We start from the raw sequence: 23530 nt of genomic DNA, 5'->3' as shown, positions 1-23530 counted from the left end.
AACATTGTCCCCAGTAGTTATTTACTGCAGAAGTGTTCGAACTTAGAAAAACATTTTATATCTTTGAAGGTTTCATTTTTCTATGCCATAGAATAGAATAGATTTTGTTTTGTTTTTTTAAAACACCAAGTGTACACAACTTTGCTGTTTGATAGTTAAATGCTTTGCTTGGATCTTTATCTGCTTCAATTTATATGTGTTGTTTTAATAATGGATAATGGATAAATGAGCCCTTTCCACCTAAGATGTCTGCCATTTTAACTAACATTTTTTCATAATTCAGAAAGGTCTCTTGAGGTGATATTTACATCTTTCTATTTTACCATATGAAAATAAAAGCTTTCCATGAGCGACTGATTTTACCAAAGACAGTTTGCACAATTGCCTGTTTTTCTGAAAAGGAGGAATCTCATGAATGAACCAGGTCATCTGCTTTTTATACAAGAGAGTTCAGTTCATAATATAAGATTCTTCATTGTGTATTATAATACCATGTCTAACTGAACATTAATGCTATCCCATTTTTTTAATGATAAAGATATTTGGAATGTGAAATGAAACTTCCAAAGGAAGTTGTCATTTCAAGTAGGCTATCTAGCTAATCACACACAAAAAGTGTGAACCAGCTATAAAATGTATAATTAGCAAAGAAGTTATTTGTCGCACACAGCCACTCCATGAAAGTTACCAATGTCCACTGTATTGCAAGAAAGATTGTGAGACATTTATTTGTTTTATATGCCTTTGAATCCTAGTGATTACTGGGACTCCTGTACTTTTCTTGGAAGTTTTCAGAAATTGTTGTCATTGCCTCTTTCCTAAGGTTGTGAGGGTATCACTGGTTCCAGATCAGTTGGCTTTGTACTAAAGCAGGACAAGAAGTTACAATCTCCTAGTTTTTAGTGCCTTAACCTCTGCACTAGATGTCTCAACCTTTCTGGCTTTGTGGACCGGTGCAGCGGGGAGGAAAGGGGATGTCTATGCACAAGCAGTGGGTGAGCACGCTCATCCAAATAGAGCTTCGCGCAGGAGTACATATGCATGCCACTCACACAAATGGAGCGTTGCATGCACACACAAATAGAGCTCTGCATGCTCACACATTCACCTACTGCTTACACAGGCTGCAGCCAGGGAATGGGGACTTCTGCTCTACACTAAACTGGCTCTCTTTTGCTAAATGTGGATTGTTTTAATTTTTACTTCTATGATCTGTCTATATTTAAATTAAGGTTCTTGGATCTTTAAAAACATTACATTTTTCCACTAATCAATACAAATTACTAGTTTGGTGATTTAAGAATGTTATTGTTATTTTAATGTGCAGTAATTTAACTTCAACCATAATTGCTTTTAGAGTGTGTAGCATCAGATTGAAAGGAACAGTGCAAATCAATGCAAGGGGAAAAAAGTACTCTTAGCTTTTTTTTTCTTTTTTCCCTTCAAAAGTACAGAAAAGATGGTCATTATAGTAATGTATGTATTAATGCAGCGGTGTCACATTCAAGGCGCATGGGTCAGATATGGCCATGGGGTGCTTAGATCTGGCCTGTGGAGCCACCCTGGAAATTGCGAAGGACTGGCCAGCAGTACTTTGGCTCAGCACAGGCTGACTGGGCCCTGATCTCCAACCTGGTGGCAGCCATTTTTACTGCCAGAGTACTGCCTGAGGCCATCACACTGAAAACAGAGCATGGGAGAGCCGCCCTCGCCCCTCCCAAACTCTGTTTTAGTTGCCAGAGTACTGGAGGAGGCTGTCACAGCTGAAAATGGAGCTCAGGAGGGTTGTGTGTGCCTGTCCTAAGCTCTGTTTTTGTTGCTAGAGTGATGGAGGAGGCCATTGCAACTGAAAACAGAGCATGGGAGGGTCACCCTCGCCCCTTCCAAGCTCTGTTTTAGTTTCCAGAGTACTGGAGGAGGCTGTCACAGCCAAAAATAGAGCTCGGGAGGGAGGGCAGTGCATGTCCCTCCTGAGCTCTGTTTTTCCTGGCAGAGTGCTAGCAAAACAAACTACTAGCAAAAGTGGCATTTGATTACAAGGCAAGGAGGCATTGAGAAATGTTTCCCCTTTTGCGTTTGAGCATCCAAGAAGGGACAGGAAAAGAGAAAGGGAAAGAGGAAAGAAAAAGAAAAAGAAAAAGAAGGAAAAATGGCAAGAACAAGTAAGGAAAAAAGAAAAGAGGGAAAGGAAGAAGAAAGAAAGGAAAATGGAGGGAAAGAAAAAGAAGAAAAGAGAAAAGGAAGGAAGGAAGGAAGGAAGGAAGGAAGGAAGGAAGGAAGGAAGGAAGGAAGGAAGGAAATTATAATGAGAAGGAGGCAGAGTCTGAGGAAAGTCCTGCCTTAGCACTTGGCCACCAGCAGCCCAGCTGCCTTTTGCCTTTGTCCCCTCCTCCTGATCTCTCCTGGTGGTCTCCCATCCTATTGCTGAGTATGCTTTGGTTATAAAGCTGGGTCTCCTCACCTGGAGAGGGAGTGGGCCTCCCTCTAAGCCATACACCTTGGCCTCTTGCACACACCATGAGCAACCTGGCCAAGGAGAGTGAGCACAGCAGCAGCCTCAAGGAAGAGATAAACATAGCTGAGCATTCCCTCGGGGAAGTGGGGCTGGGCTGTGTGGTCCTGGTGCCCTGGGAGCTTGAAGGATGGGAAGGGCACTTGCCCTCCACTGCCTAGGGCTCTGGACAGCCTGTACCACCATCCTCTGCATGGCCTGAGAGAGACAATGAGACTCCTCTGGAGGACAAGGGTTTGGCTCTCTCCTTGGTCTTGTCTTCCTCTGCTGGAGACAATGGATTCCCCCAGCCCTGCCTGGGCCACCACAGGTACCCCTGATATGACTAACATTGAGCTGGCCGGGCCAACACTCTCCCCTCCAAGGTGAAACACAACCTTGATACAGCCTTCAATGAATTCAAGTTCAACACCCCTGTATTAATAGCTTTGATGCATAGCATCTTTTAGCTGCTATATTATTCAGGGCATGTCTCCTGTTACAATCATATAGTAGAAGCATTAATAGCCTGTAGATAATAATACTATAACAATCTATATACAAAGATGCATAGCTGCAAAAAACATTTGTAACCTTCCACACTTCAGCAGCTCCTTTTTAGCACCTTACACACATTATGCAATAAATCTCATTTAGTTGGCACCAGTCAGTTGCTAGCTCCCATAAATCTCAACATGACTCTGCTTTAACAATTTAAAACACACACAAATCAAAAGAAGATTAACATCTAACTAAATGATATCTAATTTAAGAGATAAAATAGAAAGCAGAGAAATATGTCCTAATTTGACCCCCATTCACATTTTTATGCTGTTCTGCCTATGTCATGAGCTATTCTGCAAACAGAATGTTCTGCAAACATTTAAAAGTTCAAACACCTAAGAACTATACCATTTCCCTTGACCTGGCTAATCATTATGCTCTTTTAAAGCGTTCTCTCCCTAACCCCCCTCTTTCTCAGACACAGATGCTAATTTCCCCCTCCTTTTCCCCTTCCTTAAATGGGCAGAGGTTATTAACTATGAGAGTTTCTCATGTTCATTTTTCTATGGTTTATTGTCTCAAAGTATTGGCTACCTTGTCCTTTTTTTAATCCAGGTCACATTCCATAGTGGTTAAGGTATTGGGCACTTAAGGATAAGGTACTGAGAGATCCAGTTTTCTAGTCCATCCTCATTCCTCAAGTTCCTTGGATAAATTTCAATTGATGTTCCTTAACCTCACTTTACAGGTTAGATTATGGAAGAAATATAGATGTGTGCTGCTCATAAATTTAAATACACATGAAACAAAAGTACTACATACTAACATGGTAAATTTTTGCAATTGCAATTTTGTAATTTTTGGGAGGGAGGGGGAAAAAAAGGGGGGAAATGTCTTTGTTTTTTTTAAAACTCTTTCAATAAAAAAAAAATGGGAAGCTGTCAGGGAGCATTGGAAATGACAATCATGACAATGGTGTGGCATTGTAGCAGTGCTGAAGCAGCCATAGCTTTTCTAAATTTCAGTCCATTGGGTTATGGGTCTGAATAGATTTTGGATGCATTCTGTAAGTTAACCCATTTGAAGTACCTTGGTACTTCATAGCGCAGAAGTTGCTCTATGATGCACCATTTTGCCCAATTGAAGTTTATAAACAGATACGAGAGTTCTAGTGGTATGTAGACACATACAATTTTACTAAGGCACAAGAAATAAATAAAGGAGTACAGTATAAGAATTTTATCCCTTTAGGAAAACACGTCAAATTATGTTCATGCAGTGAGATTTCTAAAGTACATTGTTACTAAAGTTAAATGGGACATCACATGATTTTTTGGTATATTTTAACTTAAAAATCAGCAACACTATTATAATGATTTTTAAAGAACTTTTCAGTGATTCTCCAAGGCATTTTGTACTGTTCTTGTAGAGAGTAAAGGCTGACAGTTCTGTACAATGGATTGCCAGAGGGTAATTCCAATTCTACCCTTAAATTGATTTGCAGTGAAGCTGACACACACAATAAAAAACACTTACATGGATAGAGAGATCTGCTTTATTCAATAACATGTGTAAGAATTAGAATGGATTTCACAACCAAAGAGATTTGTTAAAGAAATAATAAAAAAAATTATATATAGAATAACAGAATGGGAAGGGATCTTGGAGGTCTTCTAGTCCAATCCCCTGCTCAGGCAAGAAACTATACCATTTCAGACAAATAGTTGCCCAATCTCTTAAAAACTTTCAGTGTTGGAGAATTCACAACTTCTGGAGGCAAGTTTTTCCACTGGTTAATTGTTCTAAGTGTCAGGAAATTTCTTCTTAGTTCTAGGTTTCTTCTCTCCTTGATGAGTTTCCACCCATTGCTTCTTGTCCTGCCCTCAGGTGCTTTGGAGAATAGCTTGACTCCCTCTTTTTTGTTGCAACCCCTCAGATATTGGAACACTGCTATCATGTCACCCATAGACCTTCTTTTCATTAAACTAGACATACCCAATTTCAGCAACTGTTCTGTATATGTTTTAGCCTCCAGTCCCCTAATCATCTTTCTTGCTCTTCTCTGCACTCTTTGTAGAATCTCCATACCTTTTTTACATTGTGGCAGCCAAAACTGGATGCAGCATTGAAAGTGTGGCCTTACCAAAGCATTATAAAGTGGTATTAATACTTCATGTAATCATGATTCTAACCCTTTGTTAATGTAGCCTAGAACTGTGGTGGCTTTTTTGGCAGCTGTAGCACAACTGCTGGTTGTTCACTAGGACTCCAAGATCTCTTTCACAGTTAATGACTATTGAGCAAGGTACCACTTATACTGTACTTGAGCATTTTGTTTTTCTTGCCTAAATGTAGAACTTTATTTTTTTCTCCATTGAATTTCATTTTGTTAGGTAGAGCCCGATGTTCAAGTCTGTCAAGATCCTTCTAAATTTTAAGCCTATCTTCTGGAGTGTTTGCTATTCCTGACAGCTCGATGTCATTTGCAAATTTAATGAGTTCCTTGTCTATCCCCTTGTCCAAATCATTGATGAAGATGTTGAAGAGTACTGGGCCTAAAACAGAGTCTTGGGGTACACCCCTGGATACTTCCCTCCCTGTAGATGCAGTTTCATTGAGGACTACTTGTTGAGTGCAGTTGGTCAGCCAGTTATGAATCTATCTGGTGGTGATGTTGTCTAACCCACATTTTTCTATCTTATCAAGTAGTAGATTGTGGTCTACTTTGCCAAATGCCTTGCTGAAATCCAAGTAAATTATATCCATAGCATTCCTCTGGTCCACTAATTTTGTCACCTTGCCAAAGAATATAGTAAGATTTGTCTGGCATGATCTATTTTTGACGAAGCATGGTGGCTTTTGGTTATGACTTTGTTTGCCCCTAGGTATTTGCTGATTCGTTGCTTGATAACTTTTCTAGAATCTTCCCAAGTATTGAGGTCAGGCTGATAAGTCTGTGGTTTCCTGGATCTATTTCCCCCCTTTTTTGAAGATGGTAACTACATATAGCTTTCCTTGTCACACTCTTTATCTCATACTGTTTTATTCAGTTGAACAAATTCTAAAGGGAATTGATGGTATGTTATAGAATACAATTAATTTTGCAGGGAATTTGGGAATGCTCAGAAACCAATAAATTTCCAGTCCTCTGAATGAGTTTAAATAAACATCTAAATTAATGTTACCCATTCTTTAGAAAATCTGAAGCACATAATTCCAAATTATGGGGTGGGGAGCAGAAGACTATAATTTAGTCTTAATATTCAAATGCATAAACATATGTTCTGAGATTGATTCAAATGATTCTTTTATTCTGTAAATAATGTCTCATGCATAGAATTTTTAAAATGGACAGAAATCAATAGTTTCATGACCCTCATTTGACTTCCCTTTAATTTCTTACATATTTTTTCTTTCTAAGAAACTTTACTAGGTAAATCAGTGTCACTCCTCCATCTTCCCTAAGTCTTTATGCCGCTCGGCAATTGGGCCAGCGCCTAGGGCTGGTGGTGACATTGCTACAGAGTGAATCTGTACCTTAATCTCATATATTTCAAGATGCATCAAACTTCAAGATGCATCAGTCTTTCTTACAGTCTGCTGGAAAATCCCTTCAAATAGTTTGAAGAATTAAAGCTTAAGTTATTTTCAGAATTGCAAATTTCACATTCTCAGAATACACATCGGTCAGATGCCCTAGCAAAACAAAATTTCATTTGTAAGGAGATTGAAATAATAAATACAGAAACAATGTACCTATAAAAAATAAATGTAGCAAATCCTCACAACATGTAATGTAGATATTAATAAACCATACAACATAATATATGTGTTACTAAAGGCATAAGATTAATGAAAAAGAATTCTGGGTGTTATTAGTTTCAAATCTTACTTTGACTTCAACCAAGTAAAATGAAGTGTGTTGTCTTCCTTTCCCAACACTGAACAATATTTCTGTCAGATTATTAATGCAGAACTGCTCTAGAAAAAATACCTCTTTATTTTTTATGTTTTAAAATACCACCCAAAACTCTTTTTCTTTGATTTAAAATCTAGATGAATCACTTGCATCTTGATTACTTACAGACTAAAGGTAAAAATGCCTTTGAGTTGAGAGCTTAGTTCCTGGCGTTTATGTTCATGAGGTTTTCTTACCAGCGTAATTAAAGTGCTTGTCACTATCCTTTTCCATGATATTCTCCCCCACCCCCAAAAAATTACTCAGTCAAGATGATAAGCCTAGAAACCGCAGAAGGAATTTTGTGGAATTCCCTTCTAAAATACAAATTAGGGCTGACCCTGCTTAGAGAAGAAATGCTGCCACCTGCTGAAATTTTCTAGTCACAAGAAGTAAAAAATGTGGTTGACCCAAAACTTGTGTCAGTGATAATTGTCATTGGCCTTGCAAAGAATATGAGAAAAATGCTTGGTTATAGTAGAACATGGTCCAACTTGATACCTACTTAGAGTGGACATCATTGTAAGAGAAAGTGTGGCCAAAATAGGTAATGAGATTTTATAAACATTATAGGAGCGTAACATTCTTGGACTGGGGTGGCAAAAAAAAAAAAAAAATTAGAAGGATCTGGTAGCATTTTTTCTGGGTATTATTAAAAGGCAAAAAGCTTTTGTGATTTGGAAGCTTATTCCTTTATTCCTTTAAATAAAATGTGCTAGTTGGAAAAGGTACTGCTCGCTCCTCTTTATTTTATAAATTATTTAGCCCTGAAGAAACCCCTTATGGAAACCATGTTTTTTTCAATGCTGATTTTGATGGCCTTATTTGCACTTTATTGGTTGGGGGTTGGTTGGATGGTTGGGGGAGGGAACACACAAGAAAATGCCTATACAAGGAGGTCTGTTGAGAACAGATAATAGCAACATGTGATACAAATTAGGTCAAGCAAAACAAATTCATTGAAATCTGGCACACTTTCCTAATAGGTAATGTTCAGTTAGATTGTTGGTTTGACAACTGAATGCCTTTCTTTTTTCTCCCTGAAAGTTGCCTATTAAATTGATGACATCTCAGGCTGGAGATACGCTTTTGTTGGAATTATCTATCACTTTCCTCTCACCCAACGGCTTCATGTAGATGTTGAACAGCAGGGGCGAGAGAATCGACCCCTGCAGGACCCCACAAGTGAGGCACCTCGCGGCCGACCTCTGCCCCCCTGTCAACACCGTCTGCGACCAGTCGGAGAGATAGGAGGAGAACCACCGATGCACGGTGCCTCCCACTCCCAATCCCCCCAACCGGCGCAGCAAGATACCATGGTCGATGGTATCAAAAGCCGCTGAGAGGTCTAATAGGACCAGGGCAGAGGAATAACCCCTGTCCCTGGCCCGCCAGAGATCATCTTGATTATGCTTCTTGGATTAAGTTGTTAATATTACTCTAGAAAAAGTATTAATGTTTTTGATATTTTTCTCTTCATTACAGATTTTTAAAAACATCACTAATGAGGATTCAGGCCAGGGGCATGGAAGCAGAAGGCTGATCAGTTTCTCCCTTTCAGGTATGTTTTTCTCTAACATGCATTATTAAAAGTTCCAGTGATTTTTTTTGTCATGACACCTAAACTCAATAAAATTGGAATAATATGAGTACAATATTCCAAGAATAAACCCCTCTCTTTTATTGCCACCTATCTCCGAATAAGAAAGTACCTGGAGTAGATATATGATGAGTACCTTGCAGAATGATTAGTTTACAGTGTAACAACATTATTTACTAAAATAAGAGGAAAGGGTTTTTTGAAAATAAATCCAGAGATAGTCTTCAAGATGCAAAGTAGTTCTGTGGAAAGATAGATAATAAATTAAACTTGGAGCAGTAGTGGGTTTCAAAATTTTTCGCTATCGGTTTGGTGGGCATGGCTAGGTGGGGGCATGTGACTCAGTAGGTGTGGCCAAATTGACATCACTCATGTCCATGCCCACTCAGTCACAGGAAAATATAGGAAAAGTTTTGGAACTTCCACCTATCTATCTTTGCCAGTTGCCCCCATTTCCCCTCCTTTAGTGGCCCCGGCCCTAGCCCCACTTCCTCTCCCACCATTGCCTCTTTGTTTAGGCTGCTTACCTTCCGGGGCGGCTGATCCAGAGTCCGGAAGGCAACTTGACCGGAGTTTTTGGTGGCCCCCAGCCAGCCACTGCTGCTGGAAAGTGGCTGGCAAAGAAGCCTCCTTCAGCTGCAGGCTGTTGAAAAGTACCAGGGGTCGCAGAAAAAGCTACTGCGATCGCTGCCATGTTCTTTATACATGTACATCCCTTTGGACTTGCAAGGCAATGGAATGCACATGCGCGAAGAACATGGCGGCAACAAACATAATGGGCAGGGCGGGGGACCAGTTTGGGGGCGTGGCCAGCCAGCCATCGCTACAGTTCAGCGACCTTGGCCAAATTTCCACCAATGGTTCGCATGAACCGGTGCGAACCAGCTGAATACCATCTCTGACTTGGGGTCCTGGCAATATCTGAGTTATATATTCAGTTATATATATTAAAGAGGAGGAAATATTTTAATATTTCTCATCAAGATTAGTAAGATAAGCGTTGTTCAATTTTACATGGCAGTTATGTAGGTACGGGCATCTTTTTCAAGTCGTTAATAAATCATTGTCTTCTAAGGAGAATGGAAGAGGCATAGATAGTGCATACTAGAATTTTAAAATCATGCTGCTTCCAATATTTTTTCAATATACAGCAGTATCTGTTCTTGCCAGTCAATCTCCCTGGACCATAATTTAGATATTTTATTTTATTCTTTATTGGGCAGTCTTCTTATTGTATCTCCTTGCTCTAATATATATTTATCACTGCCTTGGAAACTATCAAATAAAATACTAAAGACATGTGCTTATAGGCATTGTAAAAACGAGCAAATACAATAAACTGAATGTATTTGTTGAGATGTCACTAGGTAAAGCATTATGGTAGATTTAAATTATTGAAAAAACATTCCCTTGGAATGCAAGTTTTGAAAATTACTTTAAAGATCCAAACCTATGTGCCTTCATTCTTCTCAGCATTTTTTCCTGGCTTAAAAATCATTTATTATTTTAATAAAATTGTTTTATTATTTTTGAAAACAATTAAAAACAGCCGTATCTGTTAGCAATAGCATTAAAACATTAAAATATTTCCTTCTTTTTAATATGTAAGTGAAATATCACCAGGATCACAAGGTTAATTTGTTGTCCACTTTCCCCAAAGAAGTACATTTGTATTTTAAAGACATTCCTCTTATTTTAGTAATTAATGTTGTTACATTGCAAACTCCACATGCTCTCTTCTTCATAGATAGGTGACAAAAAAAGAGAGGGATTTTTCTCTGGGATTATTGTATTCAGATTAGACCAATCTTGCAAAGCTTTAAGTGTTATGACAAAAATATTAGTGAAACCTTTAATAAAATAATGCTCTTTGTATCAATCTTGTTGTTATACATATTTTATAGTTATATTGTATATTATTCTTTAGCATTGGCTCCCTTAACTTCACACAAATTAATTAGTCAATATAACGCTCAACTTCATCCATTTGGAATTGTCTTTACATGTTGAACAACATCTGGAATAGATATGCTGATTAGAAATAGTGGAGATTGTAGTCTCAGGGTTTTTTTGTGTGTGTCTAAAAGTTATTTTCCTGAATTATGCCATTGTCACTGTTCTGCTATATACAATTATATTAGAAAACAGTAACTGTCTCCAAATAAAATATATGCATAATGCATATATATGTGTGTCTCTCTCTGTGTTAATTATTATTGTGCCTCTAACTGCATCATTTTAATAGATTAACCTCCCAAAATTGATCTGTGTTACGTAACGTACAATTCAGATTAGTTTTTAAATGAATGAAAAATAATTGTCATCCATTTCTTATGTTCTCATTTGTTTTTAAAATTTGGCTGTCATTTTCAAACAGATTGATATATACCACTTGTGCAGAGGCCTATGATTTATAAACAACCAGAAATGATGTATAGTACACCGGTAATAATTCTCTTCATCAATAGATTGCATTGAAAAATATTCATAGAGAATTTTAACAGGTGTCTTCTTCCTCTTTGATTCATATAAACCCAAGAAATGTATTTTAGAAGTGGATAGCATTGCACTTCTTTGTATATTGGTTATACAAATGTTTCAATCTATAGCAGGAGTATCTGGTAACTTTACTTATCATGATTTGGTTCCCAGCATGCATATCCAATGTGCCTCATATTCATTCTCCTATTTATATTTTTCTACTAGACATAATGAAATTTAGCCAGTCCAGGGCCTCAGGATAGAGAAAGGAGGATGCATTTTTCATTCTTGTCTCCTTTCTATAAGCTATTCAAGAAGTCATGGAAGACTTTTTCTAGATTCTTCAGGATTCAGTTTCTCAAAATATTTTTTATTCTGGATTTGTGTTACTGAATGTAAACTTCTTTCTATCTTCTTATATAGCTTCATCCTTGGCTGCCACATTCTTTTTATTATTTCAGCATTTGAAGCGTCTTTGCTCCCATCTATTTTTATCCTACCATTTGCCCTGATTGAGTATATTGTGAATGCTACCATGATTTTTAATGTGCTTTTATTCATTTACATCTCAGAGCAATAATCAAAACTTAATTCACTGGTTTTGAATTGTGTTTAGTTATCAAAGCTATTAATACATTTCTACAGAGAAATTATTGATTCTGTAATTCGTTCTTCTATAACTGTCTGGTTTGGTACAACAATCAAACAGGACAGGTACAGACTTCAGTAGGACTGCAGAAAAAACAATTTCAACCAGCCTGCCTTCCATTGAGGACCTATATACTGCATATGTCAGAAAGAGGGCTGACAAAATATCTACAGACCCCTCACATCCTAGACATAAACTGTTTCATCTCTTTGCTTCAGGATGCATACCAAAACAACTAGACACAAAAACAATTTTCCCTCATGCTATCACTCTGCTAAACACATAATTCCCACAGCACTGCCTTATGTCTAAGGATATTTCCTAATTAGTAAGGCTATATTATTATTACCCTTCTCATTTCTACTACTTTCTTTTATTGGTATCTTATGTTTATATTATTTTGCTGTTTTTTATTACCAGTAAGAACTTATGCACTGGAGACAAATTCCTTGTGTGTTCAATCCTACTTGCAATATGATTGCAGTATTCTATTCTATTCTATTCTATTCTATTCTATTCTATTCTATTCTATTCTATTCTATTCTATTCTTAGAGAAAGTCTTCATTTAGCAACAATGATGAAAAAATAATTTTATGATCAACCCTCAGATTTAAAACCTTTGTAGATCATAAGCACAGTCGTGGTTTCACTTAGGGACCGCTTCGTTAATGACTGAGTTGCCAATCCCAATTATGTCACTAAACATGGACCACCTATATTTATTTAATTTGATACACAATTAAAATTTTCAAATTATAAATATGACTAATAGTTTAACAGAATATAAATAATGCTAATGTGGATATCTAACATTTTGCAGATTTCCAAGCTTTTGGTTTGAAGAAAGGCATGTTCTTCAATCCGGATCCTTACCTTAAAATTTCAATCCAGCCTGGAAAGCATAGCATCTTCCCAGCTCTTCCACACCATGGACAGGAAAAAAGATCCAAGATTATGTGTAACACTGTCAATCCCATCTGGCAAGGAGAGGTAAGCCATGGTCAAGAAAGAAATAAGGATGCCTAGAGAGAGAAAAAATAGGCAAGATAGTTCTTGCTGGCATAGGCTGATATTTTCTTCCATAGGGAGAAAAGACTCATTTTTAGTGTTTTATATATTCATTTAAAAAAAAAAAACAACCCAACATTTTCGAGGACTTAACTCACTCTTCCCATTTTTCCCTATAAAAACACAGTGTTTAGTTAAAAATTACTCCTCCAGAACTCACATATCACTCTATACACACAGCATTTAGATATGCTTTTGATTTCATCTTTGGATCCAAACTATGAAAGAAATTGAATTCTTCTTCAATTGATTATTTTTTCTTATGTATAAGTTGTATAAAAACTCCCAGATGAAGGTGTGATATAATGTCCAAGGACACTGGACCAAAGAAATTAACTCTTATAGACAAACAGAATAGCCCATCTCTTCATCTGTCAAAATAGGAAAAATAAAGAGATTTCTGTTCTTCTATCATGCTGCTTTATCAGACATAATTGTCCTGCAGTGGTTGCTTTGTATATTGGCTAAGCACTCTAAAAATAACAGTTAGAAATTAATTACTCTAAAACCAAGATCATTGTTTTTGCTAAATGCCCTAATGGCACATGTCTAGCAATTAAATAACCATTTAAAAGAGCAAATCAAGACTTTTAAATATCTGAAATTTTTTTTCCATGCTATGAGCAACTGTAAATTTTATACTGACTATGTTACTTTAAATGCACACACACACAAAAACCAGTGTTGGCTTTACATGTCTTCTATTTCTCCAAAGAATCTCAGCATATAAATGCAATGGTTAAAATCTCCTTGGGTATGATTTAAGTCCAGCTTCTTTTTTTGGAGCTTATTTCTTTGGAAAGAATTTTTAAGAGCAATTTTTCAAGAATTTACTTGCATTCTGAACATGTTCTTTATTGCAAAACTGACCTACTTAAAATAGAAACTTCTGCCTAGGCTTTCATCTTTTCCTGTTTGTATAAGTTCTTTTTTTTTTTTTTTTTTTGCAATCAGCTTGGTCCTCGTAATTGACAGTTTTTTGTCCCCTGGTGTCAGACAATTCATGCCAAATTGCATTTTTATGGCTATCTAAAGTTATCCACATCACTTTTCTGATTTGGTATATTTCCTTTAAGCAATGAAATATCAAGTGGTTTCATTTATATATCCAGTACATCTTTTCCATATCCTCATTACATGTCACATTTAAATCCATATCCAAAATAATTCAGACTGATATGGTATAGTTTGTTCTTCTGTAACTTCATTAACACACTGTCGTATCAAATAACATCGAAGACTGTTGTTCAAATATGCACCAGATATTCCATTGTTAAAGTATTTTGCTCCATTTTTATTAAACTTAAGTTTCCTTCTCCCTTAATTGGACTGTTTATTATTTCCTAGCTCACTTTAGTGTCTGAATGTCAAAACCCCATCCTATTGTGTTTTTTTCCTAAAGAAACCCAAACAATCGTAGTTTCCAATGGGAAGGTTTCATCTAATTAATTTAAAATTGTAGTCCATCTGAATCCTTAAATCTTTTGTTAATTTTTGAAAACCAACACTATCAATTTCCTTTTGCTGTTTAATCCAAAAAGTAATATTCCCAAACTTCAGAAGTGTATTTAAAAATTATTTCTTTTAAGAAAAAGGTGAGTCACATAGCCACATAATTTTCCATTGCCAAGGGTCATAATATTTTCAAGGCAATAAAAAGCAAATCCAAAATAATTAAGAAATGTGTCTCAATCAAGTTGAGCTAGTTTTTCCCTCAATTCCCAGCTGCTAAACTCATAAACCAAGAGCAAAAACCAAATTCATCCATATGAAGATTAGCTGTCTGGATTATACATGGATTATCTCAAGATATCCTCTCCTCCAGGAAGATTTTAGCATTCAACATCCAACTAAACTAGCTGAAGGAGAGTATGCATTCTCATAAGCTATGCTTTGTGAAAGTTACATAATGTTTCTTTCTTTATGAAAGTTACATAATGTTTTTATTTAAGTAGGCGCCAGCAAGGACCGATATAGATACTCTGTACTCCTTAAATTTCATTCATTATAGCTTAATTTGTTGCTAAGTCAAATGTTAAATTAATCTTTTATACACTTTGTGTGACAAAATGGTTATTAGTGAAGCTGGTAATTATTAAATAATTATTAAATAAAAGAAGAGATTACAAGATCTCTTTACAAGAATATAATTACAAGAATATAATTAGAGGCTGGCTGTGCCATTATTATATACAAATATAACAAACAACTGGGAACAAAAGCAAAAATGAATAACATGTTTTTGGTGGTGATAAGGTAACATAAATTTAATTGAATAATGTGCAAAGCCCCAAATGCATTATCCTTATACCTAAAAGCATATGGAATGTACTCAAATGTCAGAAGAACATTGGCGTATGACATTTCATGGTACTTCCTTTTAGAATGCTGTGCAGATCAGGGTGAATGAATGGAACAGAACAGATGGAAATGGTAGCTCCTATATACATGGTTATTGAATATTGAATATATGAATGAGTATATAGTAGCAAATAAGGTAAGATAGTCAAACAAGACATGGAAAAGAAACAAAAACCTATTTATGCCACATATATTCAGTTTGGAATATATGAATACAAAGAATTAAATCATCAATAAGAAATTTCAAACAATCAGATAAAGCTGAAAGCTGCAAAGAGCTGTATAAATTGGAATCAATTAAGCAATGACACAGTCAGCAGTTTTTGTAGGAGGTTATTCTGATACCCTTTCTGTGTCCCAGATTCCATTTCACATTTCATTCATTACCCTACATGCTTCTCATTTGGGAGTTCAGATTTGGAGCATAATCTGCTAAATTTAAAGTAAATTTCCAGTCCCCAATTCAGTAGTTTAATTCTAGTGTAATTAAAAGTCTTCCTCAGTTCAGCTGAATGTTTGCAGCAGGAATTAATTTACATTACACCTCCCTCCCACTCAGGTCTACTATTTCAACATAGGGTAACTTCAAGTATCTTCAAATACTGCCTCTGACAATATGAAAAGAATTTGTTTATGTACATAAATTTATTTACTATGTACGTATATGCAGTTGTTGCAGATGGGGGCAAAATTACTTCTTTCTATCCATTGGCTAATTTTATAGGAGAAATTTATCTAATATTGCTTATTAAATATTTATTGACTTAGTTGGTCAATAGAGTTGTTTTGTCAGGAAACTGGCCAAAAGAAGTACTTGTAAGCAGGATGTTCTTTATTAATTATCAGTTATTACCAGGAATTTAATCTTGCAGTGGAACACTTCTTATAAAAGAAGTACTCCTCAGCTTATGACCACAGTGGATCTTAAGTGCCTCTTAGGACCTTAAGTTGTGATGGTTGTAAAGTAAATTATCATTGCCTAGCCAGTATTCAGCAAAAATGTCAAATCACAGTCATGTGACTGTGGGATATTTCAAGCGATCATAAATATGACTCAGTTGTCAAATGCCTGATATATGGTCACGTAACCTGAAAGTGTCAACTGTTGGAACTTTAAAACTGGGTTGAAAGTACCATTGTAACTTTTAACAGCCTAACTGATTGGTCATACGTTGCACACTACCTATGCCAGTCTGTAACCTATTTTTATTATAAGATTTTAAGTTTTCCATTAAGAATTATTGTATTGTTACTTTTTAAAATTTCTTAGTATCAATTTTTGTATTACAAGATATATGTTTGTCCACATAAGTCTAAAACTTAAAACTGACCGTCTTTCTACTTGTGAGGAATCTTGTTGTGTATATGAGTGGAATTTATGTTCATAGCCATAATGTAATAAAGCAATCTTAGTGGTTTTTTGGAAAAAGAAAACTAGGTCCTGGTTACAAGATTGCATAGCCCAATTTCTTTTTAATTGTTAAACCAATTAACCAATGGGCTATTATTCCCCACAAGTTTTGCCTACATCATACTAATTTTTAGTAATGGGATAAATAAGAGCAGAGATAAATAAGTCTATTTGCTATGAATTTTAATGATAATTTTCCATGAGATGAAATGTTAATTTAATAAATGTGTTTGTATATTAGTTTTTTTAGTAGAGCCAAGTAATACTTGTTTATGTTTATTTTCCACACTTCTTACACTTCTTACTGCCCATCTCTCTCAGAGCTTAATTAATTTTCTTATATAGATAGTACATCTCTTCAGAGTTCTAAGCATGGCATGGCAAGACAAATACAACAGAGAGGAAGTTTTGAAAGTTGTTCTCAGCATCTACTCCTAAGAGTAACACTAATAAAACAGCCACCCTGGACGTCCATGTGGCAGAATTGACTTTTCTGAAGGCTTGTTTCTATACTAACATATCAGAACTACAGAGTTCTGTTCTGTCTATATGTGTGTGTGTTTTTTTGTGTGTGTATATAAAATACATATGTATGTGTAAATATAATTAACATAACATAACCTTTATTGGCCACCCATCTTACCTCAGGCTAACTCTAGACAGTTTACAACCATAAAAAACCCTCTGTAAATAGATAAAAGCATAAGTAGAATACTTATTTACTTGGCGTAGTATTACGTAGTATTTACGTGGCATATGGACCCCCAATAACCCCTCTGTCTTTGATCTCACTGGACAGGCAGATTCCATGTGTAATAGGTGCTATTGCAGATACCCAGGTTTCAGTCCATGCCAGTTGGCATCTTGATTTGCATTCATAAACTGATTGGCAACCAGTGTCATTTCCATGGACTTAATATATCAGCAAAATAAGTAGAAGTTAGAATGAATGAAGTGGAAGAGACCTTGGAGGTCTTCTGGTCCAGTCCCCTGCTCAAGCAGGATGACCTATACGATTTAAGATAAGTGACTGTCTAGACCCGTGATGGCGAACCTATGGCACACGTGCCATAGGTTGCACGTGGAGCCCTGTCTGTGGGCACGCAAGCTGTCACCCAGCTCAGTTTTACTGCACACCTCCTGCCAGCCAGCTGATTTTTGGGTCTTTTTGCAGGGACGGGGGACATGCGAGAGATGCGCATGCGTAGGAGTCTCGTGTGCATGTACGGCGGTGACAGCATGTGTGTGCAGGGGGTGGGGGGAGTGCAGGGGGAGTGGTGGGCCCCTTGCAGCCCATTTTTGGTCCCAGGAGGTTTCAGGGAGGGTTGCCAGGCCCAAAACTGGCCATGGGAGAGGTGGGGGTGGCACCAAGGAAATTGCTCCCAATAACGATCAGAACCTTCTAAGAAGACTACTGTTTAATTTTTATAAAAAAAGAAAGGGGCGGGGAGGAGATGAAAAGGAAAAATGCAAGCCCAATTACTTTTTTGTACTAATCCTTCACCTCGTTATCATTCAAGACTGCTGGTGGTGGTTCTGTCATTGTTGGGTAATCCAGTCTTTGTTTAGATCCTTTTCAAAACAGAGATTTAATGTTGAAGGGAACAATAATTAATTAATGACCACAGATGTCATTCTTAATTCCAGACCTCTCATTGTAAACACAGGATTGGAACTAGGAGTGAAATCTTTCCTTGCCGGCTTGGGAGTGCACGCGCCACATGTCACATGCACACACAGATCTTCTGCGCATGCGCAAAACCTTCTGCGCATGTGTAGAAGGTAAAAAACATTATTTACTGGTTAAAATAATGACACCTGATAGATGGGCTTTGCTCTGCCATTGCTACTGAATTGCCAAACTACTGGCCGTGATCGCTACCGGATCGCGCGATCCAGTCCAATCCAGTAGCATTTCACTCCTGATTGGAACTGAATACATTTTCTGCTTCCAGTTCAGGTTCATAAAGGTTGTAGTTGAGTAGTTCCAGGCTTAGATGTCCTTGAAGATTGTCTCATTTAAGATCAGTTTTGAATCTTGTCATCCTTCAATTTCTTCTACGTCAGGCTATTGATCTTCATGAAATCAGCTTTTTTATGGTCCTAGTCAGTTGCTACCTATTTCTCATAATAGCCCAAGACCTGTTGGCCTTTCATTTCCTCCTCTGTTTTCTCTCATTTCTAGTCCAGTAGTGATCTAGAATGACCATAAAACCAGGAAATTCTTTTTCTTTTCTATTCCCTTATCCTCTGGACTATCGTAGTTATTCCTCTTAAATAAATTGAATATGAGATTTTATCTGATATCTCTTGGCCAGATATAATGATCTTCTCCACTGTCAGTTGGGCCAAGATCTGCAGAGGCCATTGTGTTTTTCCTCCAGCAATTATTCCAAGGGATATATAATGTATTTACCACTGAATGAAAATCAGTTCAATGTTTTGAAAAGGAAGTGGTAAGGATTCTGACATCCCAGATTATTCAATTCTTCCTTCTACCACACAATTGCTGATAATTGCTATTTGATTGGAGGGTAAACACTGAGAACCCCTTCAAAGAGTCTGCTTCCAACAAATAAGTTGGAAGGATGGCAGCCTAGAAATTTAGAATGCAGAGGACCTGGTCTACTGGTTGATGTAAACTGTTTTTCCTTTTCCTTTCCTTACTAAAGTTTCTGAATAACTTCTGGACCATCAGTAGTCATTTTCCAAATACGTTGAATATGTAACTAGTAATCTGTGGCTTTATTTCCAAAGTGGCCATACTGAATCCTGAAATAACTGCAGGCATGGTTTGCTGAATATTTCCTTTTTTGGAAATATAGATCTTTTTTGGAAATACAGTTCCTTCCTCCTTATAATTTTGAGAAGCCAGTATCACTACTTCTCCCAGCCAAAATAGAGAAGATCCTGCTGTCCCTTAGCTGCTGTTCACAAGAACTTCTGCTTAGATCCATATGGAAACATATTCAAGACTTTTCTCAAGCAAATAATTGAATATCTTAAAAAACATGGTCTGTCAATGATTCTCTTGCACTTGAAGCAATATGGCTTAGCATGTCTTCTATAAAGGCATACCTTGCAGTCATATCTCCTTTTACTCCTGTAGGCGGTGCTATTTTCCCCTCCCCAGAAGAACCTATAATTCTTTGTTCATTGTCAAAAGCTGCTTCAATTAACATACAGATTCTACAAATGAACATCAATCAGCATCAAATACAATAGGAAAAATAAAATCTTGGAAACTGTAGCCAATTCAACCAGGATATTTCCAAGGATAGACAAGGGCATGGATTATGAATCAGTAGTGTCAAATGTATGATTTAAACTTAAAAAATTAAAGAGGACAGATAGGTTTGCAAAATTTGACCTGAAATATGTTTATTGCAGATGGAAGTCTATATCAAATTACGGAGCACTTTAATATGGTGAAGTAAGTGCTTATTAACCCTGTTAGTTTATGGCACAAATTATCATCCAACTCCTTTTGATCATTGCTTCACCAGGCTGGGCAACATTGTAGCAGTATCTAAAAGTATCAAGGAGGTGTAAAACCTGTCCTGGGTGCCTTGTAGGTGCCCTAAATGCCCTGCAATAATAGTAAAATTGAGTTTAGTGTAGTAGTTAAGGCATCAAACTAGAAATTGGGTGAATGTGAGTTTAGCTCCAGCCTTAGGTATAAAGACGGTTGAGTGACCTTGGCCATTGATTTTCTCTCAGCCTTAGGAATGGCAAACCATTCTGAAAAAACTTGCCAAGAAAATTGGAGGAAACGTTGGACACGATTCAAAGGAAGAAAAATATAGTGATGTGAAAGTCATACGAATGTCCCTGTAATAAAATACAGACACTAGCAAAGGACATATTCTGTTGAACACAGACTTTGAACCTCAATATAGAAAGACAAGGAAATATATCAATCAAGAATAATATGGCGTTGAGGAAAACAACAGCAGAAAGAAAAAGTGAGGAAACGTATGAATGCTAAAAAGTCAGACAATAGAAGGTTGGGCCTCAGGTGGCTCAGACTGCTAAGACAGTCTGTTATTAACAGCAGCTGCTTGCAGTTACTGCAGGTTCAAGTCCCACCAGGCCCAAGGTTGACTCAGCCTTCCATCCTTTATAAGGTAGGTAAATGAGGGCCCAGATTGTTGGGGGCAATAAGTTGACTTTGTATATAATGTACAAATGGATGAAGACTATTGCTTGACATAGTGTAAGCTGCCCTGAGTCTTCGGAGAAGGGCGTGATATAAATACAATTTTTTTTAAAAAAGGTCATTAAATAATATGAAATCTTAACTTTAGAATAGCAAAATTTCTCTTAATTTCTTGCTTGGTGTCTTCTGAATGCTAAGACAGTAATTAGAAATTAATAGCATTAGGAATGAATTAAAAAATATTTGAAAATATTTCTAAAGATAAAAACAATACAAATATTAGAAAAACAAAGAAAATATAGAAGAATAGTGATTAAAAAAGAAAATAAATAAATAGGGGATGGAGGGATTATAAAGAAGTTGCTTCCAATCTTTTTGACAGCAGTTATACATTTATATTTTAGCTTCTCATTCTAAGGTTACATCATAATTTCCTTCTTTCCATAAACTATCCTTTTCTAATCTTCAAACACATAAATTACAAGTTCTTTTCTCTCTTTTTTTTAAAGCAAAAAATCCATAAAGGATTGTCAGACATTGATAAGTATAGTTGTTGGTCTTCCTTTAATAAAATAATTTCCTCATCTCATTGTCACCATCCATTCCTCTGTCATGGGCATTTCAGTGTCTTTCCATTTTTAATATAATAGTCTTACAGCAGTAATATAAAAATATCATTTTTGCCATGGATCCTTTTCTTCCATAGTTCTTTTCTAATTGATTGTCAATAAATCCCAACAAGAAAAGTTCTGTTTGAGTTGAATGTTAATGTTGAATGTCTTTAAAAATGTTTCTATCATTATAAAGTATGTATTTGAATCCAGAAATGTCTGGCTTTTTTTTCAAGCCTACCAGGCATGATCAAATGACTCATTCTTCCACACTACAAGTTTATCACTGTGGTTAATTTATTGCTTTCTTTTTAAATTAAGACTTATCTATTGCCATCAAGATCAATCAACTCTCATATAATAGACTCCACTATTAAGTTATAGATAGGTAGTCCTCAACTTATGACTACAACTGAGAACAGAAGTTCTGTTGTTAAGCAATAGGGATGTTAAGTGAGCCACACCCAATATTAAGACATTTTCTGACACAGTTGTTAAGCAAATCATTTCATTTGCTAAGTGAACCATGTGGCCTTCAGCAAATCCAGCTTCTCCTATTTACTGTATTTGTTGGAAACTAGGTGGAAAGGTACCAAATGGTGACCACCTGACTCCAGGACATTGATTGTTGCAAATTAATGCCGGGTTCCAGGTGCATTAGTACCAGTAGTAAGTGCAGGGACCAGTTGTAAATTACTTTTTTCAGTGTTACTGTTATTTCAAATGGTTGCTAAACAAGATGCAATCTGGGTCACTCACCAGGAGCAGAGATTTACTCTTCCAAGCTTTTGGACTCGTGCTGAATGCCATCTTCAGGGAACTTCTCTCTTCTCTGTTGATGGCCAGTGATTGGCTGCTGTTTCCTTGTGCTGCTAAGCCCTCAGTTCCTAAGTACCCAATAAGGTGGTGGCCAATCAGCATTTCTGTTGACTGACATTTCCTAGGCTTCAATCATTTCCTTGGCTATCTTTGTACCTGCATGGCCAATAAATAGTTGCAAGGACTACTTGTGAGGATCTTACTTTTGATAGTAGCATCAATAGAATAATTTTATAAATAAAGATTCAAGATGACTTAAAATTCCAGTTATGGAGCTGTTAATGTTGAATGCATTGAAGGTTTATTAGCTGTATCTATCCATATTTGTCTTGCCTGCAAAAGAATAATGTCAATCTATCTGTATAATGTTATAATAATGTATTCCATTTTTAAATATGTAAATATTTGGGGTTTATTCTGTTGAATCAAAAAGATATTTAAGTGGAATACTTCTCTTGTTGGCAATTTTTATAGACTTAGAATATATTTTTATATTATATAAATATATATATAAATATATATATATATAAATATATAATTTTTATAGACTTAGATGGGTAGCCTTTTTCCTGTTGCGTGCCAAAAGCGGGGGGAGTGGGGGGGAGTTGTGCACACACGTGCCCACGCCCATAATGCAATGCCTCCACAGGCCCTCCCCTGCAGATGCCCACGTGACTCCCCTGTGCATGCGTGCATTGCTGCCCCCCACGCGCATGCAAGCCACACCCCACGTCGCCTGTTTTGGGCCTGGCAAGCCTCCCTAAAGCCTTCTGGGATCAAAAATGGGCTGCGGGTGGCGCCACTGGAACCCAAAGAGTGTCAGCCTCCCCTAGCCTGCCACCAAGAACAAGCCAGTGCAGCCCCCCTGCCCCTTCTGCTAAAGGAGCGTGCCCGCTTCCTGGCCGATGCGTCTCTTACCTTGGCACCAGACAGACATTCCTTTGACAGGGCTGCTTTTTTCCCAGTGGCTGGAGAGGGGGTGGTGGCGATTCTCTTCCAGAATCCCAGCCACAAGCATCAGGTTGAGAACCGCTGCGCAGTGCCAGGAAAATAGCAGGGGGAATGCTGATTTTTTTCCCAGTGGCTGGCGGGGATGATGGCAATTCTCCTCCAGAATCCCAGCCACAAGCAGCAGGGTAAGAACTGCAGAACCCAGAGATCATCTTCCCAGCACACGCATGCGCACTGGACAACTGCTCTTTCAGTTTCTGGTGCTCCAGTGTGTGTGGTGACCAGCTGGCTGGTGTGCCAGAATCCAGAAGAGCAACGGGCGATGGCTCCGCATGCCCAGAGAGATGGCTCTGGGTGCCATTTCCGGCACATGTGCCATAGGTTCGCCATCATGGACTTAGACAATAGAATAGTTTGCTGGAAAAAAAAATCTTCAGCAAGGAGTTTTAGAGTGTTGACAAAATTA

The 23530-nt window shown here is 37.1% G+C and overlaps 1 protein-coding gene across 3 annotated transcripts in view; it reads left to right on the top strand.

Annotated features, from left to right (window-relative positions):
* Positions 1-23530, top strand: part of HECW1 (HECT, C2 and WW domain containing E3 ubiquitin protein ligase 1) — a 249520-nt gene that overhangs the window by 149321 nt on the left and 76669 nt on the right. For all 3 annotated transcript variants that reach the window (XM_058183258.1, XM_058183260.1, XM_058183259.1), the window contains 2 exons: positions 8439-8514; positions 12505-12674. In XM_058183258.1, coding sequence (XP_058039241.1) covers positions 8439-8514; positions 12505-12674 — 246 coding nt within the window. Of the gene's footprint in view, positions 1-8438; positions 8515-12504; positions 12675-23530 lie in introns of those variants that run through there.

Source organism: Ahaetulla prasina, chromosome 4 (genome assembly GCF_028640845.1).
Source record: "Ahaetulla prasina isolate Xishuangbanna chromosome 4, ASM2864084v1, whole genome shotgun sequence".
In the NCBI taxonomy this organism is placed as follows: Eukaryota; Metazoa; Chordata; class Lepidosauria; order Squamata; family Colubridae; genus Ahaetulla; species Ahaetulla prasina.
This window is presented reverse-complemented; position numbering and strand designations above follow the sequence as displayed.